At 42.3% G+C, this 22314-nt stretch overlaps 1 protein-coding gene across 2 annotated transcripts in view; it reads right to left on the bottom strand.

Annotated features, from left to right (window-relative positions):
- Positions 1 to 4941: 4941 nt before the first annotated feature.
- KCTD16 (potassium channel tetramerization domain containing 16) overlaps positions 4942 to 22314 on the bottom strand; it is a 149200-nt gene continuing 131827 nt past the window's right edge. For both annotated transcript variants that reach the window (XM_081900819.1, XM_081900818.1), the window contains exon 3: positions 4942 to 6428. In XM_081900819.1, the coding sequence (XP_081756945.1) occupies positions 5977 to 6428 (452 nt within the window). In that variant the 3' untranslated portion in view covers positions 4942 to 5976. The remainder of the gene's footprint in view (positions 6429 to 22314) is intronic.

Below are 22314 nucleotides of genomic sequence, written 5' to 3' on the forward strand. Positions count from 1 at the left end.
GCTTTATTGGCCGAGGGAGACAGCGTACAACTTCCGGGTCATGTGGCCAGCATGACTAAGCCGCTTCTGGCGAACCAGAGCAGGGCACGGAAACACCATTTACCTTCCTGCTGGAGCGGTACCTATTTATCTACTTGCACTTTGACGTGCTTTCGAACTGCTAGGTTGGCAGGAGCAGGGACCGAGCAACGGGAGCTCACCCCATCGCAGGGATTTGAACCACCAACCGTCTGATCGGCAAGTCCTAGGCTCTGTGGTTTAACCCACAGCACTACCTGCGTCCCTTACCCCTTTTCCCCTGCCCCCACCCAATTCCTGTAAACAAATAGGCTGAGGGCCATATGGATCCCCAAGCCTGCAAATTCCCCACCTCTGCATTAAGTGGTCAATGAAATCATGGAAGAAGTTGATTAGGGAAGGTGTGGGAGCTTATTCCTATTCAAAGAGTTTTTTGTAATTTGCTTATGCCTTAGGTATAAGGCAAACCTTACACTTGGGGACTGTAGGAGTCCATTTGATTTCTGTAATTAATTGGATTTGTTTATAGACTTTATTAGAGGAAACTGTACTATGAAGTACATGTAAGATTATTACATCTCTCTCTCTCTCTCTCTCTCTCTCTCTCTCTCTCTCTCTCTGTGTGTGTGTGTGTGTGTATGTACACACACTCCCGCTACTGTGGACTTGAGCACAGTTTATTAAGATGATGCTGTTTGCTACTTTGACTCTATGTCCTGGCAACCATGATTAATTGGAGGGAGAAACTGCCTTAATAATCTTTCAGGCTCAAATAAAGGCAAATAAGAAATACATTCATATACGTAGACATCAAATCTCAGTTTGACACTGGAGTTGATCTTGGTTTGTTCCTGGGACTTTAGGGAAGCTTTTAATGTTTGATGCATTACTGTATTTTAATATTTTGTTGGAAGCCGCCCAGAGTGGCTGGGGAAGCCCAGTCAGATGGGCAGGGTATAAATAATAAATTATTATTATTATTATTATTACTGCTACTACTCCTACTCCTACTACTACTATTATTTTAAGTTCCAACTTTCTTCATTGATTTTCTTCCTAAGATTACAGCACAAAAAAGCTCTGATTTATGTACTTATTTATTGGACTTATTCCCCACCCCAAGGATTGGCAAGTTTTGGAGGGCCTCCAAACACCCTCCATGGGCCGCTCTCTCTCACTTCGTCTAGCAGGTCCAGGGGGCTCTTATCCGAGGGACCCCTGCAGAATCCCTACCATAACAGCTCCTGACACCGGCTCTGCTAACAAGGGCTCCAGGTGGCTTCATTGTTCTATTCTCTCCCTATTTCTCAGCATCAAAATCCATTTTGAATCTGAATAAAAAAAGTGCAGAAACTGGCTCCTCCAACGTGTTCGCACAGCGCTGACTTTGCCACTCTCACTTCCAGTAAGCAGGAGTGTTTCTGCTGATGTGTATTAGTGAAAATGACATAGAAAAATGCATTATATTAAATGAAACCAAATGCAAAAAAAATGTGTATATTAGGGAAATTTTCCATTAAAATGCGGGCAGATTTTCACGAGGGTTTTTTGTTGTTGTTTTTTAAAAAGAACAAACTGATGTGGAAATGTAGAGAATTGAACCTAGGACTGGGGAGATGGGGAACCAAAGCTGACAGATTCCTTCATCCCTGTACTACACCTGTACTCAATAAGAGCTGTTAAGACTTCATTGAAAAGCAAATTTAGGCCTGGCTAATGATCTCTGCAGATTTATTCATGACTACCTCTCCCCATAAATAATTTAGTTGCAAAATTGTGAGAGAAAATGGCAGCCATAAAACCAGAAGACTAGGCTTCATATCTGCTGAAAGCAAACACTCTTCAGTCTAAGCTGGTGCTATACCCATCATGCCACACAGCACATTTGTCTGGGCTGGGAGGTGATGCTGAGAGACCCTGTGCAAAAACTCAGGCTTTCCAAGCTGATCTGCAGTAAGAAGAAAAAAGTTACTCCACAGTGCTTGGATTTAAGTCAGTTAGCTCTAATTAACCTCCAATTAACTAAATCAATGTAAATCCAGGTTCTGTGGTGCGAATGGTTTCTTTAACAGGCTGCTAAAAATGTCACTAATGCTTAACATCAACTCAATTACTACTCATACTACTTCAACTCAATCACAGCGAGAAAGAGACTGTTTTGATTTGTGGCAGGGTTCAGCCCTGGTAAATATTTTCAGTGCCAGGGCTCACCCTGAAAGCCCAAAAAGTAGATGGAGATGGAAGTGCTCCTGAGAAGCTACAGAGTGGATTTCACTCACTCCTAATGACAAAAAAAATCCAACGTTCCTCAGAATTAGGAGACAGGCATTGCAGATTGGAAGATTGTGTTCCCAGATAGACATCCTGACTCTCTTCTGTCCTCCAAAATTAAGCCCAGGCATACCAAACTGATGCTTATTGGTTCCCACCAGTAATTCTGAAAGCCATAGAATTCTGTCCTGATCGAAGTTTTTAAAAGCCATTAGTATCATAAAATCATAGAACTGTAGAGTTGGAAGAGGGACCCCAAGAGTCATCTAGTCCAGCCCCCTGCAATCCAGGAATCTCAGCTAAAGCATCCTTTGAAGGTGACCCGGAAACTACAACTAATCCAGAATGCTGCAGCTAGACTGGTGACTGGAAGCAGCCACCAAGACCACAAAACACTGGTCTTGAAAGACCTACATTGGCTCCCAGTACATTTCCGAGCACAAAGTGTTGGTGCTGACCTTTAAAGCCCTAAACGGCCTCGGTCCAGTATACCTGAAGGAGCATCTCTACCCACATCATTCTACCCGAACGCTGAGGTCCAATGCTGGGGGCCTTCTGGTGGTTCCCTCACTGTGAGAAGCAAAGTTACAGGGAACCAGGCAGAGGGCCTTCTCAGTAGTGGCGGCCGCCCTGTGGAACGCCCTCCCGCCAGATGTCAAAGCAGTGGCGTAGCGTGGGGGTGCAGGGGGAGCCGGCCGCACCGGGCGCAACATCTGGGGGTTAGGGTTAGGGGGCGCAAATCCACGGGTTGGGGGCACAAATTACTTGCCTGCCCCGGGTGCTGACAACCCACGCTACGCCACTGTGTCAAAGAAAACAACAACTACCAGACTTTTAGAAGACATCTGAAGGCGGCCCTGTTTAGGGAAGCTTTTAATGTTTGATGCATTATTGTATTTTAATATTTTGTTGGAAGCCGCCCAGAGTGGCTGGGGAGGCCCAGACAGATGGGCGGGGTATAAATAAATTGTTGTTGTTGTTGTTGTTGTTGTTGTTACTACTACTACAGATGGCCATACAACCTCTGCTTAAACACCTATAATGAAGGAGAGTCCACCACTTCCCAAGGAAGCCAAACAGTTCTTACTTCCAGAAAGTACTGGTAGTGTACATGCTTTCAGCACCATTTCATACTGAACTTCCTAATATTTCCCTTCAGAATGTTTCCTCTGACTCCTCAGCACCCTGAGGGCTAACAACTAAAATGTGGCAATAATCATGGAAGTTGCACCATCCCAAAAGTGGTTGTTGCACTGCTGCTTAATTGGATGGGTCTAGGGTTGGGAAGCACTGCAGAGAGGTGCACAGGTGCACAGGCAGGGCTGCAGTCTGCTGCTCCCATAGGTGACCTTCCTGCCAGCCCACATTATCCCCATCCAGGTAAGCAGGAACCTCACGGCATGTGCTGCTCTTGAGTACTAGGATGGAAAAGTCAGGTTCGTATCTCCACTCAGCCTGAAGCTCACTTGGTTAACTTGCAGCCTCATCTACCTCATGGGGTTGTTGATAATAAGTAGGATGTAGGGGAAAGAACCATGTTATCTTGAGCTCATCAATCATCACCATCATCTATACTGGGAGGTTAAGTCCTGTTTATTACAGCAGAACCTGCTTTTATATAAGGGTGCTCATAATTGGAATAAACCTGTGTCTACAAAATAGACAAAGTGGGTTTGCCTGAAGGGCTGGCCTGCTGCTTAAAGGAGGTAAGTTTCTATTGTATCTCAAGTGCTTTGTGTCTGCACATCTCACTTTATTCTTCACACATTCCCACACAAGCTTCTTTAGACCCTGCCTCCCTTTCAGTCTAATGCTATAGGTAAAAAAGATGTTCATAAGTAAGTGAAGCTCTTCCCCTCAAAGGGAATTTCTTGTGTTCTGAGAAGGCCCTTGCTCCCCCCCCGCCCCCGCCGCCCCCATGAATCCCCATTAGCTGAGTGCATATGGATACTTTTCAATTTTTAATTTCATTTTCAAAAGCATGCAGCTAGAAGCGGAATGTTGCCTGTCACTTGAACAATCCATTTCCTGCAAAATGCATCTTGTTAGGCCTATAATTTCTTCTAATTGCATCTGTGTCAAAAGGGGATGGGAGCCTGCTCTCCCCCATTTATTTGGGCCAAATATGTTCTTGGCAGCAGCGCTTGGCAAGCCCACATAAATCAACAACTCAGCGGCTTGACCTCTTCCTCCAGAAGAGGAATAATCATCAGCATCTCCTCTTTCAACTGGTTTCTTTCCTTTTCATCCTTAATCTCTGAAACACATTTGTTGTAGGGGGGTGGGATGAGAGCTCTATAGCATGAGAAAGGACGAAAGAGGAGAGGTAGACAAAATCGCCTAACATATTAACAGAGATGCCAGGAAAATGGTATCAAGATGGTCAAAAGACCATTTGGTACACAACTAGAACTGAACCTATTCTCTCTTCCCACCCCCACCCCCGCCAACAACTAGGTACAATTAGTGTTGCCATTTAGTTACTTATTTTACTGTCCCTGTGCCATCACTGATATGTAAAAAAAAGGGGGGGAGAGAAATATTCTCTGGCGTGGAGATAACATGATGGGAAAGGATTTCCTGCTTGATTTCTGCATGCACATAAAGTCTCTTTGGAAGGCAGGGCCAGTAAAAAAAACACACACCAAAAAAAAAAAAAACCAACATTGGCAGCACTTACAATTCACAATGCGGATGTCTGCCATTTCTCCATGCACACTAGAGTTCTATCAGTTTTAATTCCAGCAGCTCTCCCTCCTGAATCCAGGGGGCTATTTTTTAAACACTCCAAGTTTAAGGGATTGGGATGAAAATTGCTGAAAGAGAAACTGAGCAAAATCTGAAGTGTGACAGCCCACAACCACTTGGACCCCGCACGTATCTCCCTACTGGATTGCAGCCATTGGCTTGTCAGATGTTCCTGCTAAGCTGAGTGCAGTCTGTGGCTCATAAACATTCATGGTGTGCAAACAGAGCAAATTCAGATCTACCGCTGATATCAAGAGTTGACCCTCCTCTCCAAGAAAAGAAGGGGGCAAATACTTATTCTGTACATAATTCTACAGGGGTGGGGAAGAGGACATAGGTCATCCAGTAAGCTCTAGTAGTTCCTTTTTGAGAGTAACACACAGTTAAAAGGAGGAAACGAAGAAAGCTTTTATGTGGCACACAGACATATATACACTCTCTCCTGGTGTAAACCGGCAAGACATCACATCTTCCTTTAAAGACCATTGACATCTGCCTGACCCAGCTTCTCTCTCCAAATAAATGACATTAAAGGTGAACTCAAGAAGGCATGCAGCTTAGAAAATCACCGCCCACCATAAAACTCTGCACGACCATATGAGAATTTTCATCATTGGTGGTGCCAACCCACAACCATACTGCACGTTTCCTTAGCTGTGCGTGTGGCACTGCAAGCATATGGCATATGTCAGGAGGTTAACACATGATGAATGCCTTGTTAATCCTCCTATCACAGGGAGGATGTTGTTATAGTGTAATTAGGAATGCTTTGGTGAAATAGGCAAATTAGGCTGTACTATAGTGATGGATTGTGGGTCATCGTCATTTTTGTGTGTGTGATCTAACAAATTATTACCATTATTATTTTATTTCTTTTATCATGTAGGATCTCATTCTGTAAATTGCAATAAGGTGATTTTCCTTGCCCTAACCCCGCTCCTATAGACGATACTTTCGTAACAGTTCAGATTGCCAAGGGTGCTTCCTTTCTGGAAACCTGTCTGGGATTTTGATCTTGAGGAAATCCTGGATGCATTTTTCTAACTCTTCCTCAATCGAGAGCTTTTCTTTCGCCGATTTTTTTTTACTAGAGTTGGATTCCCTAGAGCCGGAAGTTAGAGTTCGGAGCAGGTCGCTTTTCCTCCGGATTTCAGACTGCTGAAGTACCTGCACCGGGCCTTTCTTGACTGGCCTATCCAGAGTCTGTATATTGGACTGGCGGGTGACCGGGCCACAGATGACAGTCTCTTGAGGGGAGCTGGCTTCTGACTGGCTGTCGCAGCTCGAGGTGGAGAGTTCATTGCAGGAGGTTCCACTTTCTCCTTCTTTGTCGCCTTTGCCATTTTTACAGCAGCAGTCACAGTGTGATGAAGACCATCTTGAAGGCTCTCCTGGAAATAGAAACAGAGAACGTGGTAAGGACATGCTGCTGTAGACCTGGCAAGATTCAGAGAGACATACAATGCAGCTTTCATTCATATGCTTAAAAAAAAGGATTATATGTCATCGCCACATAGTGGATATATTGGCAGGATGGATGGAGCACACAAATGAGAACTGAGACTCTTCTGGGAAGAAAAATTACTGGTCTTTGAGGTTTGTAATCAGCCAGCTGGAAAGCCTCTAGCATTAAACACACACACAACGCAAACCAATGTTTATGACTGAAATCCCCTGACCAGTTACATGCATTTAGGTTCTACTGCAATCAATAGGATTTAAGTGTGCGTAAGTGGGTGCAGCACCGAAGACTAAATATGTCTTAATTGGTTTCTTGATTTGCCATTTAAAAATGCTTAGTTGAAGATGTGCCCAAAGTAATAATATATGGCTAGAAGGAAGAACTAGAACAGTTTTTTTAAAGAAAAACAATAAAGGGGGGAAATCATTTGCCTTCTGAATGAAATACTGAGCTAATGATGGATTTAAAATGTCATCTGTCTTTGGAGAGAACATAATCATCACTCCCAACCTGTGGGGACCATAACCATCATTCAAATCAAGCCAAATATAATTTAGTTTGCTGAGTAGCAGCTTCTTAACAGAGACACATCATCTGCAAGAGAAACTGGGGCACAGTTTCCAGAGATGCAAATGAGGGGACGGGATGCCACTTTCTAAACTTCTGCCACACTCTTGTGTGATTAAAATAAACATAATACAGAGTGGGTTATGCAAACAGGAACAGGCTTTAGCCATTAGGAGCAGGAAATAGATTTACCCCCTTCCCCATTCTCTGGGACATCTTTTTCCTTTCTTCTATATTTATGGGGTGCAGTAAGGGCAGAACCTGACTGCCATCCCTTGTATCAAGGGGCCCCATACATGATATCAGAGACTTAATAAGCAACACAGAGACACCACCCATAATGACAGACCTGCACTGTTATTTTCTAAAGTAAGTAATAGCCCAATCCTATGAATCTCTACTCAGAGGCAAGTCCCACTAATTTCAATGGGAATTATTCATATAAGACTGCAGACCAGACCATCCCAGGTGGGATTTAAAAACATAACCATCTCCAAAGGGATATACAGTAATGATCAACAGATAATCAAACAAAAATCCCTTATATTATTTTTTTGGGTGTCCAGCTCTGATTTCAAAGCAAGATCTCATTCAGCTGCCAAGTGAGAGGTGGGTTTTCTGAGCTGCAGTGGCAAAGGGGATTTGTACGTCACTGTAGGACTGCCTAGTGGCATCAGGAGGACTTATGCTTGGCATATGCTTCTTGTGTCATCTGAAAATCACAAACTGACAAAGACTATTTGGAACAGGTGTTCTGGAGAGAACCATGCTGGCACCAAGAATGGCAATTTGGACAGGCCTTAGTGAAGAAAATTGAAATTTCCCTTTCTCTCTGAACAGAAGCTTTTCATTGCCAATGGGTGCTAATGTTCTGAAACATTTGTATAGATAAGAGTTGTTGGCCTCTTGACTTCAGACTGTTATGCCTTTTTCTAAGGGTTTCTGTGCATATTTGTGCATTTTAACTTACTTTTTTAGCAAACCACTTAAGCCCCTAGATCACAGGTCACTAATGTGGTGGCCTGCAGATGTTGTTGGACTACAACTTAAGTCACCCCTCTCCATTGGCCATGCTGGCTGGGCAGATGGGAGCCTGAGTCCAACAACTGGGGCACATGCGAGTTGAAAGGCACCACACAGGCTATTGCTGTCTTTGATCTTCATCTTCTCCATATATAGAATATTTACATGGACAAGGGAAGACAAGAGGGGAGATGAACTGCACCACTAGTCCTGTCCCCAATAACATGCACCCTCCTGGTCCCACCCTCTGTCCTTTGTGAAGTCTGAAAAGGGGTGTTTGACTTGTGCACATGTATAAGTACCTCATATGTTTACACACAGTTAAGCATTCTTTTTCAGACCTTTGGGGTCTATGTGCGATGGATTTGGGTGCAGCAGTGCAATCCCACTCCTCCTTTCTCCATCCATGCATTGTACGTAGAAAGAAGGTGTGAGGAAAGTTTGAACTGAAGGTGTCTCATCTCATTGAGACCATTTAAAGCAGTTAGATGCAAAGCCTTGCTTCCTTAGGAACAAAAACCTCCTTCTTGTGCCAGTCTGAATAAATTCTTCAAAATATCCAGGGCATTTTTCCTCTCTCAAGACTTCATTGCACAGCCTATCTACAGCTGTTAGGTACATAGTTAAATACAAATCAAGCGGCTGATCCTTTCCCCCCCCCTCATGAAAAGGCAACTGCAGTGGAGCGAAACATGACTTTGTGAGCTCCTAGAGTGCTCATGCATTTTTGAAATATGTGCACTGCATGCATATATATATATATATATATATATATATATATATATATATATATATTCCTCCCACTGCCTTCATTCCCAACTTTCTATGTCTGCAACACCTGTTAACAAAATGCCCGTGATTTACAAAAACAGTGGAAAACAGCTTCTCTCCTCACTTCCTACTTGCTCTTCTCTGTTCATGACGAAGGAGCCCCACAGTCTGTGTACTGAGTGGCTAATTTAATTTATAGACCTGCTTTGAGAGTCCTTCTGTGTCTAGCTTGGGGGAAAAAGTCAATAATAGCTAAATTGAATCTTTTTTTTTTAAAAAAATCTCCCATCTCTGTAAAAGGAATTGCACACAGAGGCTTAGTTAAAAACAGATCATATGAACTTTTGAAAAATACATCTATGAGCCTTATCGATTCACAAGTCTTTAGTTTGTAGCTGACATTTTAACTCAACGGTAATTTCCCCCCACTGGAGTGACCTATTGTTTCATTGCAGAAAACAGAGCAGAGTTAGAACAATATTCAGAAATCATAGGATGATTTATTCCAAAATTAAACTGCCAACTTTCAACAGGCTAAAAAAAGAAGGTAATTCAGCAGGAGAATAACAGATAGAGATGGATGTCTTTGGGCTTTTGTCAGATATAGAACAGATATAAATCTTCTCTGGTTTTTCTCTCAGACAACAGTGCCACATCAAAAGCAAAGCAGGCATGAATGAACTTTCCGAGGTTCACTGCTAATCCATCTGTTTTCCAGCTAAGAATGCAACGCTATAGAATTCCACAGAATAAGCTCACCCAGTTTCTTTTCAGACCAGCATATATATTCAGGAGAATCAATGGTTAAAGTTTCATTGGACTGCGCCATTTTGGAATATGTATGAAGTGTTGCATGACTGAAAGCTTCACCACATCAGAAACATTCCACATTTTATAGTAGAAGTAATAACTTCTCAGTATGAGAGCTAGGCTGAAGTAGTTTCCACGATATACTGTTTTTTTACGGATAGGTCCCACTTGCTACCCAACCCATAGGGGAAGCTTTGAAACATGCCATCCCCCCACTTTTAGTATGAAATGCTATATAGTCCAGTAAAATCTTTACCACGTGCTTCTGCTGAATGTATAAACTGGCCTTGCAGCACTGGGCCAGAACAGAAGGAAAATTCTAGTCCCTTGATGTTCCTGCTCTTCTGCAAGTGGATTGTTCCTTAAGATAATACACAGTGACTTCATAAACACAATAGTGACTCTAATCCAGAAATCTAATCCAGAAGCACACACAGAAATGGGGCGAGCCCATTGTGGGCTGTATGGCTGGAGACTCTACACAAGTGCACATCATCATGGTTTCTTTCACCATTGTAGCAACATGTGCAACACTCCTTTGGATCACAGCCACCTATGCTCATAACAATAATTCCTAAGAGATCCTGGTCATGTGACCTTAGAAACCATCAAATGAAACACTATTCATATATGCATATGTATTTTGCCTTGAAGCACCAGAAATCTACCACAAACATTTGGACAGAGCCATATATTTTGATCAACAGACACAAAGATGGTATCCTACATGTTTTAACAAATAGATCTGATGTAAACCACTTTATCCCAAATGGTCCTCAAGCCAGGGTTGCCATATGTCCTCTTTTTCCATGGCATGTCCTCTTTTTCATGGGTAGAGTCGTCATAGCAATCTATAGTTAAAAGTAGAAGTCAGCAAATGTGTCCTCTTTTTTGCTCTTCAAAATATGGCAACCCTATGCATTTTTTCTGAACTGAAGCCAAGCATTTCAGGATAAAATGGTTGATTAGTGTTTATACAAAAGCACTTACATAAGAAAATATGTAATTATGATGCATATATTAACTGATGGACAAGTTTTATGGTGAGATCTGTTGACTGTATCAACAGATTGATTGATTGATTGATTGATTGATTGATTGATTGACTGATTGACTATTTATTCTGTTAAAGCACAAACCATTCTAAGGGAAGGGAATGCCACACAAAGCATGGTTGCATAAGCTATAAAACTATTTTGTAGCCTTGATTCAGTTCTTCAGTCTGCATGATCAAGATAAATAATTCCCCTCCCCCCTCAGTTTAATCCATTTGACTGAATTTAAAGCCTATGCACTCACAACTCTAGCACACCCCATAACAATTTACTTCCTTTATGCCATTAGATCGCCCATTTGATGGGGATAAACCTGACATCAAATGTTATTAAGCCATGTTTACATTTAGTTCTTCTCACTGGCCGTTGTAAGAGTGGTCACAAATAGTCACATGGTTATAGTTCTCTCTGTTGGATGGCTAAAACCCTTTAAGTGCAAGGCAAACAACCCAACCTGATGAAGAATTGTGGGGGTGGTTTTTTTTGTGTGGGGGGTGCTTTTTCACTTCATGTGTTTGTAAATGCATGAAACTTTCAAAATCCATAAATAATTTAATGAGGGAGCTGCACACTTCAGTGCCTATGTAGGCCAAGTAAGTGATGTGTGCAGAATCAGAGTCTAAACCAAAAATCACAGGAAATGGCTTCATACCCACATACTGTTCCTGTGCTTACACACTGCCTAATATCAGCATCCTTATCTACTCCCAGAAAGTTTCTCACTTTAGTCCCTAAATCCCAGTGCCTTCATCCTGATATTGGCCATTGCAACAAACCGAAGTAAAAAAGAAGAAGGTTCAATACTGCTTGAGTCAAAGAAAGTGTCTGCAAGCAAGTCATCATTTCCTTTCCAGTATCCGGGCATCTGCTTTGACACATTTTGTGACTCCAATTTCATATGGCCATGGTGAACTGAGGTGGGTAGCACTTCTCAGGGTCAACCCCATCTTTAGGCAGAATAAGGCAAGGGACAACAGGAAGAGAGGGTGGGGTGCTGGAGTTGTACGTGCCTTGTGGCTTGCCCTACGTCCACTAAACTCTCCTGCTGCCCTCAGGCAGAGAATGGGGATTCTGTTCTGTCCTGCTGATGCAAGATTCAGCTGCTAATCCAGTCAGCATAAGTGCATAGAAGGGTGGGGGTATAATTTTGCCTCAGAGAGCAAAATATCTTCCTTGGTTCTGTGGGTTGATGGAGGGAATCAAACTGAATTCTTTGAGCAGGTACACTGTGTTGAACCAATGAAGTCATCCTGTAGGTGCAAGGCCTTACACTTATACAATGGAATTTCTCTTTCCTCTCCCCCTACTAATGTGCTCTGGAGGGTTGGGGAACCCACCCACCCCAGAACAGATTTGGGAAGTGCATGCATTGTGACTATGCATTGTGGAAAAAACTGAGCCAACGCTAAGGCTGAAGTTCAAAGAAGAACCAGAGAACTAAAGAACACCGGGTAGATAAAAGAAGCTCAAGAGACCCAGCACTTAGCTGATATCATGATGCACAGAGTTTCTTTAAAGCCACAAAGACCATACAGTGGAACCTTGACTTACATCCGCCTCTTCTCTCGGACGTTCCAAGTTGTGCCCACGGCAAACCTGAAAGTAAACACGGGTTTGCTGCGATTCGCTCACGTGCGGAAGCGGCTTCTGCCATCTGTGCATGAGCACAAGTGGCTGCTGCCGTCTACACATGCCTAGAAGCACGTTGCCACCGAATGCGTGCACACACCATAGCACCTCTACTAGCGTCCAGTTTCCTCCAGAGGACAGGCCTCCAGAAAGGATTATGATCGTAAGTAGAGGTTCCACTGTATATGGGCCAATAAATCATGGCATATTCCGCCTACACTCAACAGATGCTAGCACACTTCTAAAAGATAAAGAAGCTATTGCACTGCACTGGAAAGAACATTAACAGCATCTCCTTAACCACAACTCCCCTGTAGCTGCTGAGGTCCTCTCACAAATTCTGCAAAAACAAATTAGAGATGAGCTTGTAGTATCTCCAAATCTGGGAGAGTTGTGTACAGCTATTAACCAAATGAAAAACAACAAAGCCAGCGGACCTGATGGGATACCTGACAAAGTCTTCAAAGTGGGTGGAATTGAATTTACACAACAATTTCCCATGTTCATCGAAAAAATCTGGGAAAGGAGATCCCAGCAGACTTTAGAGATGCCAAAATTATCAACCTTTTTAAAAAAGGAGATCAAGTGGATTGCGGAAACTATCAAGGCATCTCCTGATTAGCTGTGGCCTGCAAAATTATTGCAAGGATCTTAGCAAACCATCTCCTAACAGGCGACCCTTCCTGAATCCCAAAATGGTTTTAAACCTTCCAGGTGGATAGTGGACATGATTTTCACTGCTTGACAGCTTCAAGAAAAATGCAGAGAGCAAAACCAACCCCTGAATATCGTGTTTATTGATCTGACTAAGGCCTTCGACACTGTAAATCGTAATGCCCTGTGGACTGTCCTTCTAAAATTGGCTGTCCAGATAAATATGTGAACATCCTTTGGCTCCTCCATGATAATATGACAGCAACGATCGCAGATAACAATGGCTCTCAAGGCGAACCATTCACAGCAGGATCAGGTGTTAAACGGGTTTGTGTTATCGCCCCAACTCTATTTATTATTTTCATTGCCATGATCCTACACTTTGTTGAAGGGAAACTCCCCACTGGGGTAGAAATCATATATTGAACAGATGGAAAGCTCTTTAATTTTAAAGACTCTAAAAAAATGTAGTATAAACACCAACAACTGGGAAACGCTGGCTTGCAAGTGCTCCAATTGGAGAACAGCCTTTACCGAAGGTGTAATGGACTTTGAAGACAGTGGAACGCAGGACAAAAGGGAGAAACATGCTAAGAAGAAGGCACATTTGGCAAACCCTCACTCCCGATCAACTCCCGTCCGGAAACCTATGCCCCGATTGTGGGGACATGTGGATCCAGAATTAGCCTCCAAGTCACTTAGGGACTCACTGTTAAGACCGTGTTCATGGAAGACACTCTTACTCGACTATGAGTAATCACCAAAGAAAGGTAGGGAACCCAACCACTCCAGAACAGATTTGGAAAGTGCATGCATTGTGCACTTGGGAGGAGTTCCATTGTGTGAACAAGATACAACCCATTCAATGGCTATGAATGAAAGGGTATCCTCAGTACATTAATCTCTTCTTGGAACCAAATCTTTTTATTTTCCCAAGACTTCTAAATCAAGCTGTAGCTCTTAAATTTCATTCAATCTCTGCTCTTTGTTTTCTTTCATCCTACCTGGTGTTGTTTAAATGCTAAGTTTTATTGCATTAGCTAATCATGCTCTCATGAAAAGAAACATTACATATATATGGAATCATCACAGAAAAGTTCCTCACTGATCTCACAGCTCTCACATTTCTGGACATACTCTGGAAAGCTGTTATTGATCTACAGCTATTTGATTATAGTTTTGTTTTTCTTTTCTTTTTAAAACTGGCTCAAACTGAGTAGGACAATCTTTTATTAGGACAATATTTATATATTCATTCATTTGTATACTGCTATTACATAGAAAAAATATCAGAGAGGCTTGTAACAGTGCAGAAAACCACACAATAAAAAACATATTGAAATCAGACATCAATTAGCTATTGTAGAAATTTGCATTTTTATTTGCCTGCATGGACCTGGTGGAATGGAAAGGTTTTCAGCAGGTGTTTAAAAGTTTAAACAGAAGGTAGCTGCTGAATATATGGCAGATGATTGATAACTGCTAGAACTTTCCAAATAATGCCATGGCACAAGAATAACCATGCCACATTGGAGGAAAAGCCTGGGTTCATCTCTCCAACTACCGTCAACATTCCTTGGCTATATGCAAGAAATCAAAGGGAGAGTTCTTATATGACTTCTCCAACAATGGAGGCATTTTGCAAAGACTGTTCATGGTTTAGGGGTCAAGATGGGGAACATATGGCTTGGAGGCTGCATGAGCTTCCCCCACCCTTGCCAGTCCTCTTATGCTCTTTCGACCCCTCCTCTGAGAATCACTTCCTTTTCTGTGCATGAAATAATTTAGGTGGCAGAAAAAGATCCTGCAGCCCTGGAAATTCCACCCAGTTTTGGCATTAGCTCTGCCCTCCATCAACATGTGGCACCCAACTGCCCTTGGCAGAAAAAGGATTCCCACCACAGGTTTAGGAATTCATTTAGACTTTAAAGCATAAAGATTTATATCCATTTTTATATCCATCAGCTACCATTTTTCATATATTATTTAGGGTTGAGAAACTCTGCTAATGCAGGTAAGGAAAAGTAAACTGCTAATTAAAATGTGCAGCAGCAGGAAACATATAATGAAGTCTTGTGTGGATGGATATTAGCAGTCATGGCAGCTCGATAGCTATGTCCTGAGGAATGTAGTATGAGGAAAAGCCATTCAAATCTGTCAAAACTAATGAGTGTTGTTTTTCTTATGTGTTAGGCACAGGTTTTCCCCACACTAATTTTGTGTCTAGTTTCTATTTCTCATATTACAAGGATTACCTAAAGCAGGGTGGCTACGGAAGTTAGGATTAAACTGCTTTGTGCCATGTTGCTTTCTCAGATCCTGCTGTGTAGGATTTGGTCGATTTGGCTGTTTAGATCCAACACATTTGTGAAATTCTACCTCATGGACTTCACTGTCTCCTTTAAGGTTTCTGTACCTGAATAAAATGTGCAACAGAGCGAATTCTATCAGTTTTGGATTTTCCCATCATAATGCTGTGCTGATAGGGTAAATTGTATGAGGGGGGATATCCCCTTGGCAACTCTTGAGGGTATAAGAGCCCTCTCAAGCTCTGAACACAGCACCCTATATTGTTTGTACACAATGCCAGACTATGATAAATATGCAGTTCCATTAATTTCTGACTTCCAAAGCTCTGCTTCCTGTTCCAGCATTGACGGACAGGAAGTAGGGTTTACCAGGTTCTCTTTCTTATTGGCCCCTCCTTTCTTCATTCCCATGCTCCCTGTGTCCCCTTCTAGAAGCAGGGTTGACAAATGTGAGGAAACTCTTTTCAAAAGGCTGAGGAGACCAAGATGATACACAATCTGCTACAGGATTCTGCTAATGGGAATATAGTGCTGGGACTGATGCCTCTTTGATGCTTCAAATGCACAAACTACTGGACTTTGACTAAGTCAGTGTGAGACTTGTGTGGAATGTCTTGTAGGGGTGGTTGGGACAGGCACAGGCCATTAACTTTTAATAAGACAGAGTTATTCTATATTGTTATTCAGAGCATGGCTTCTGGGTTCAACGGAACACCACTAACATTGCCCCTTTGGGAAGGAATGTGTGCATGGATCAGTTCCCATCATTGCAATTAAGCAGAAAACTGTTCCAGGCTGGAGAACTCCCATAGGCAAGACAGATTGCTGGATCAGGAAATTTGAGTTTTCTAATGAGAAATAAAGCAATGCTGGATAATGTGTTCTGGTGCATATTGATCATTCTCAATTTTTCTATACCAACAACAAAGAACAAAGAAAAGTCTCTGGATTTACATATAATTTTGAAAGGTTTAGTAAAGCTCTGAAAGTCTGTTATGCGCTCTCCAAAATATCATACCTACTGTTATAAGATGAGTACGACTTCACCTTCAGATTTTGTCCTAATATTCCCCCCCCCCCCGATATTAATGGTATCATAATTTTGGCCCCCGTCTTCTAAGTGACCTGAGTTCTAAGTCAGCAATATTTCCAAACACTCCCTCTCTTAGGTTATGCTAAAACCCCATGGCATCTTTATAAGAGAACCAATCTGGCTAACAAGGCCCTTGGATTATAGAAACTTCGAGGAAGAGGGAAAGGCAAAATGAATTAAGCAATATCAAATTAATTGTTATGCAGCATTGCTAACATTTCAAATGGTAGTTAAATACGTCACGAATCCCATAAAATACTTCCATACTGTTATCTTGGCACTTGATTCCTCCTCACAAATCTTTAAAGGACTTTCTCATAGATATGAGGGGTTTTTCCCTCATGAAATGTGAAAAGGAACTTTTGCGATACTGATAACCCAAATCATCAAAGAGAAGTACTTACAGGTGTAACACCCTTCACTAATATATTTGAAATAATGTGAATATGAGATCATGTCCACGAGTTTCTACTTTGCAATAAGACCTACACCCCTGCAATTCTATTTACATGGAAATTATTTCTTCCTCTTTTCCACTTAAGCTTATTTCTGAAGCAGCCTATTGTTCCCTAACTCTCTAGAAGGGCTCTGATGGATGTGAAGAGGAGACAATGTTGGTAATCATCCGTTTAGTCAAGGAAATCTCACTATTAATAACATCCCTGCCATTTGGAATTTATCACGAGGCCATGAACAAGTTTCCCTTAGACTTTTTTGAAGAAGCCCTGCCAATTGTAGAAGCCACTGAGCATTCTTTGGCACTTCCCTTCCATTAAGCAGTCCAAACAATTTGGATTGTGCTTGGCTTAACTTGCTTCATGCTGCCATGATGTTTGACAACACCAATCTCACAACTGTATTTGAGAACACTACTTAATCAGGTTAGTTGGGCCGTCTGTTCCTGAGCAGCTGCTGGGTCTTGCTAGATTGATTCTGTTTCCTAGGTGTCTGGAGTGTAATTCTACAATCAGGATTCATTATATTGTTTGTACACAATGACAGACTATGATAAATATGCAGTTCGGTTAATTACTGACTTTTCACTATGTGTGTGTGCGCACACACACACACACACTTTCTCATTTTAATCAAAATGCAGTATGTTAACAACCTTCAACTTCTGGGCCTGGACTGTGGCAGTATTCCACATCCCCCGGCCGCCCTATTTTTTTCCTGAGTTCTCGGAATCTCTCTGAAATTGCTCCTCTTACTATCCGATGCTCACAGCCTTAGACAGGGAAAGAAGCAGCTTATACTAAACCAGGCTATTGGTCTACCCAGCTCAGTATAGTCTATGCTGATTGGCAGCAGCTTTCCAGGGTCTCCTTACCTGGAGATGTCAGGGATTGAATCTGGGAACAAAGCAGATCATGCATCACGTGCTCTGCTCTTCCCTGTTGTTAAAGTAGCTCAGAAAATATGTCTATATAATTAGAGATGGCCAAGCAGTTGGCTACTTGAACTCAAAAAGAATAGGGCCCATTTGAGCAGCCATACTGACCATCGAAACCCCACAGTGTCCATGTGTGTGTGTGCTCAATGTTCAATCTGTTGTCTGAAGGGTGCAGTTTTGACTATTGGGAGCAGAAAGCCACCCACCCATACCCATGAATAACCTGCTGGGTTGGGGGGTTAGCTTTCAGCTCCATTCTCTGAGTTTGCCCCCATATCTTTCCCCCACTCCCATAGGGATGAATGGACCCATCCATTCCCATGAGGGTGCAGTAAAGAATCTCTCATCCAGGACCAGACACATCTCGGACCACAAATTTAACTGTTATCACACGCACTTTGAATTGGCAGTATCCATTAATCTCAAAAGACTTTGAGGTGTGAAACAGCAGTACAAATATGGGGGGGGGAATCCGTAGAAATACTTAAATCAATAATAATTGCTAAAATTAATCAGAGAAGGCAATCCATTAGACTGATTCTGACATGCTTTGTATATTTTTGAAACCAAAAATTCTGATATACAGAATTAATCTATGGGATTGCATGATTTCCCTCCTCATTGCTCACATAAGTGACTTTTCAGGTGAGCAGTACGCCTACCAATTTTGGGGTCACTATGAAGCAATCTTATTATTTGTCTCGCTCCCTCATTTTCCTTGTGCAAAGATCTACTTTAAAACATTGCATACCAAGCTGGGCTTTTGAGATGGAATTTTACCACTGCATAATGTGTTAAGATCCTGGAGTGGAAAAGAGGGAGCCGGAGTGCAAATTAGTATTATTACGTCTAGTTGAATCAATGGTATATTCAGACACGTACTTGGCAAAGTGGCTTTTCACACCTCCTTTGGAAGAGAATGACGCTCCCGCTGTTTCAAACGCAGTGCTTCCAGGGCAAATTTAAGCAGCCAACGTTCTTAAACCCAACCTATACATTTATCAGTCAAAAATGCATTCACCAGTTAAATGAATTCACCCAGTGAAGCACAGAGGGAAAATGACTAAATGCAAGACCCTAGCAATTTACCACATTTCTATTGAGAAAAAGTGTTTGTGAAGTGTTTTGAAATTCTGGTTTCATTGTAAGGCCATTCTGATATTCTCTGTGCTAGCTTGAGAGTCTAATTCTAATCATAAGCAGAAGTATAAGGTACCAGCATTGGTTCGTACTAGATTTACACTGGTTCCTTTAGGATCAGAATCAGACATTGCATGTTTGGTAACAAGTGAGATGTAAAGAAAGACTTTTCAGTGTCAGAACAAATTTATGGGGGGGGGGGGGTTGTTCCCAAAATCCCATGCAGTGTTCTCTTTCAAGTTCACATGCCATAAGTAAGGTAGAAGAATATGCCATGACATTGTTTTATGTCTGTATCCACTGAAGATTGCAATACATTAGATGATTCTCAGACCTGTGTGACAAGAAAATCTGATGATGCTCATGGAGAAGCCAAGATTTAACATTGCCTCTACCACTGAAGGAAGGCAGGGGGTGTAAATAGGTTTAAACTGAGCTACAAGTTTGAGGATTTGCTGGTAGGGGGAACATAACATCAATTTGATATGCAACCTAACAATGAAGACCTATCTCAGCTTGGGAATGATAATGATAAGGATATGATGATGATGATGATGATGATGATGATGACGACGACAACAACAATAATTTATTTATATTCTGCTCATCTGGCTGGGTTTCCCCAGCCACTCTGGGCAGGTCCCAACAGAATATTAAGCATGATAAAAGGTGCCTTGCAAAGCCCCATCTGCTTTATTTACACCCAAGTCCCCCTTCCCAAATGGAAGCAAAACCATGAAGGTTGCCAGTTGGACAGTAATTGTGGAAGTGGGGCACGTTAGTTAAAATGCTGAGATCAGAAATTTATCTTCTCAGTGCCCCCCCCCATTGCACATGGTGCAACATTTTAAAAATTGCACGTTCTCAATCAATCTCTGCAGAAAGCACAGGTAGCTGCATATGTTGAGCATATGCTGGGGATAATGGGGATAATGAGTACGCTGAACACTGGCCGATAAAGGTCACATTTACATGATGCATGTCCTGCCCTTGGGGCATACATGAGAAGCCACAGTATTGTTCTGTAAATTACATATACATTTTTAAAAGTTCAAGTCAATTTCAGCAATGAAATGCATCAACTGGCTTCCAGCACAACAGCTGCCTCCATGGAGCACCGAGCTGGAGGAATGCAGAGTCTGCAGGCACAGAATAGGCCCATCAGCTCATCATGATCTCAATTTAAATAGTAAGCAGTAGACCATTTTCAGGGGGCAAGGAAGATCACATTTGCATACGGTGAGCTGGATAATTTCTTTTTGCAACTCAGATATTATCAGCCTTCAGTAGCATCACTAACAATTTGTTGATTGGGGTTGTGGGGGGCGGGAATCAGAAAGTGAAGAACTGGAAGAGCCAGAAGATTACTTTAACAGAGTTGTGTATGAATAAGCCTGCAGGTTCAGTTAAGGGTTAGAAAATGTTCATCCCTATTAGAAAAGTGCAACAAGTTATTTGCTAGAAAAACTTATTTGAGCAGGGGGCGGAGCTGAGGGAAGTCCACCATCAGCTCCATTGGCTCCACCCCCTGGCAGAGCCCATATCCCACCCTGCATCCCCATTGGCCAATGCAGGAAGCAGGCTAAGATCCAGCTCCTGATAGACTTCCGGGTCGGCGCCATCGCCGAATGGCGGGCTCCCTCCGAGCTCCGGAGGGAGCCTGCTTGGCAGGGGCTGGGTCCTACCGCACCGGCGATGCGGGGACCCTCAAAAACCACGGCCAGAGTGAGGCCGTGGACATGGAGACTCGGCTGGCACCGTTAGCGCCCTCCCGGCTCGTGAAGGAGCCTTTTTAAAGGCTACGGATCGGGCGCCGGGGAGAAGCGTGGTGCTTTGAGTTCTCTGCTATCCCTGCCGAGCGCAGCCGCATGCCATCCGGCGGAGAGCGCTGACTTCTTCTATTGAAAATCTGGACCTAAAAGAAGAACCCGTGAGTAATTGGATTATGGATTAAAAAAGAGGGATAAATTTTTAAAATCTGGAGCGAACGGGGGAGGTGGAAAAAAGGAAGTCAGCCTACCCCTTAATTGTAGAAGAGCCAAAACAAAGGACTTAACGACTAAGATCGAGCGTATCTTGATCTTCATGAATTAGCAACTTTGCGAGGGAAAATTATAAGACTGTGCTGGAGGAGAAAAGTGGAATTTGTATTAAAAAAAACAACCCCCCCCCCCCGGAATCCCTGGAGTGATCCGCGAAACTACCTGGGGAAGAGCATCGGGAGTTTTGACAGCTGCCAAAGGCTGTCAAAACGGAAGAATAAAGCAGGGACTTTGCTTTGAGGACTTTGCCGGTTACATTTGTTTTAAATTGTATATAAATTGTTTCAAATAAGGATTTACAAACTATTTGGATTAATGGATTTGATCTGGAAGGGAACTTAGTTACTGCGATCCACCTAGAGGAGCTGAGTGACATTGCATGTGTTTTTCTCAGGAAACCTGAACAGTTGTAACTCTTAATCTCTTGGGAACTGCAGAAATGGAACATTGTTTTGTCTACAGAGGGCTACAAACTACAGGAAGCAATGGATTCTTTAGTTGGAAAACGAAAGGGACATGACATAATGTTTTGCTTCTGAACAACAAGCCTCTGCAGAAAATAAGAAGGTCATGGAAAAAGAACATTTTTGCGGGAAAACAGGGAAACAGAAGGAGGAGAGAGAATGACAAGAATATGGAAACATCATGAACTGGACAGAATTGGGAACATTTGGGACATCCAGATTTGACAAGCTTATGGAAATTAAATGGGAGTTTTTTACTCCTGGATATAAAAATCTGGATAGAAAAAATGGGCCCCTTTTTGAGACAGACTCCTTCCAAGATTGGACATTTGTAATTAAATATGACTGGCAAACTATTAGAGGGATATGGATTAAGCGGGTAGGAACTTCAGGAAGACATTAGGATGAAGGGATAGAAGGAACACAACAGAGAAAGGGGGGAGGGAAATTTGGAATCCAAAGGTTGTAAAATTATTTTTTATCTTTATATCTTTTTTCCTTTTTTTATAAAATTTTGAAAGGGGGAACTCGTGGAAGGGAAAAAATCGATCTTAGGGGATGGGAATTTGGAAAAATTGGGTTATTGATGTTAAGTGAGTCATGGGATAAAAACTTGTTGAATTTAATTGCTTATTCGGAAGATTTGGAACGCAATTGGGGGCGGGAAGGGGAAGTCCTGGCTTTGGTTTTGGAAGAAAGTGTATGAATTGGATCTAATTTGTTTTTAATTTGGAAAATCTTAATAAAAATTATATTAAAAAAAAAAAATAAGATCCAGCTCCTGATAGGCGGGGGGGATATGCCCCCTCCACCTATCAGGAAGGGCACTGCCGTTTGAATTCCACCGTCGGGGCCCCAGTGTAGC

Source organism: Podarcis melisellensis, assembly GCF_964234715.1.
Source record: "Podarcis melisellensis genome assembly, chromosome: 2".
Taxonomy (NCBI): domain Eukaryota; kingdom Metazoa; phylum Chordata; class Lepidosauria; order Squamata; family Lacertidae; genus Podarcis; species Podarcis melisellensis.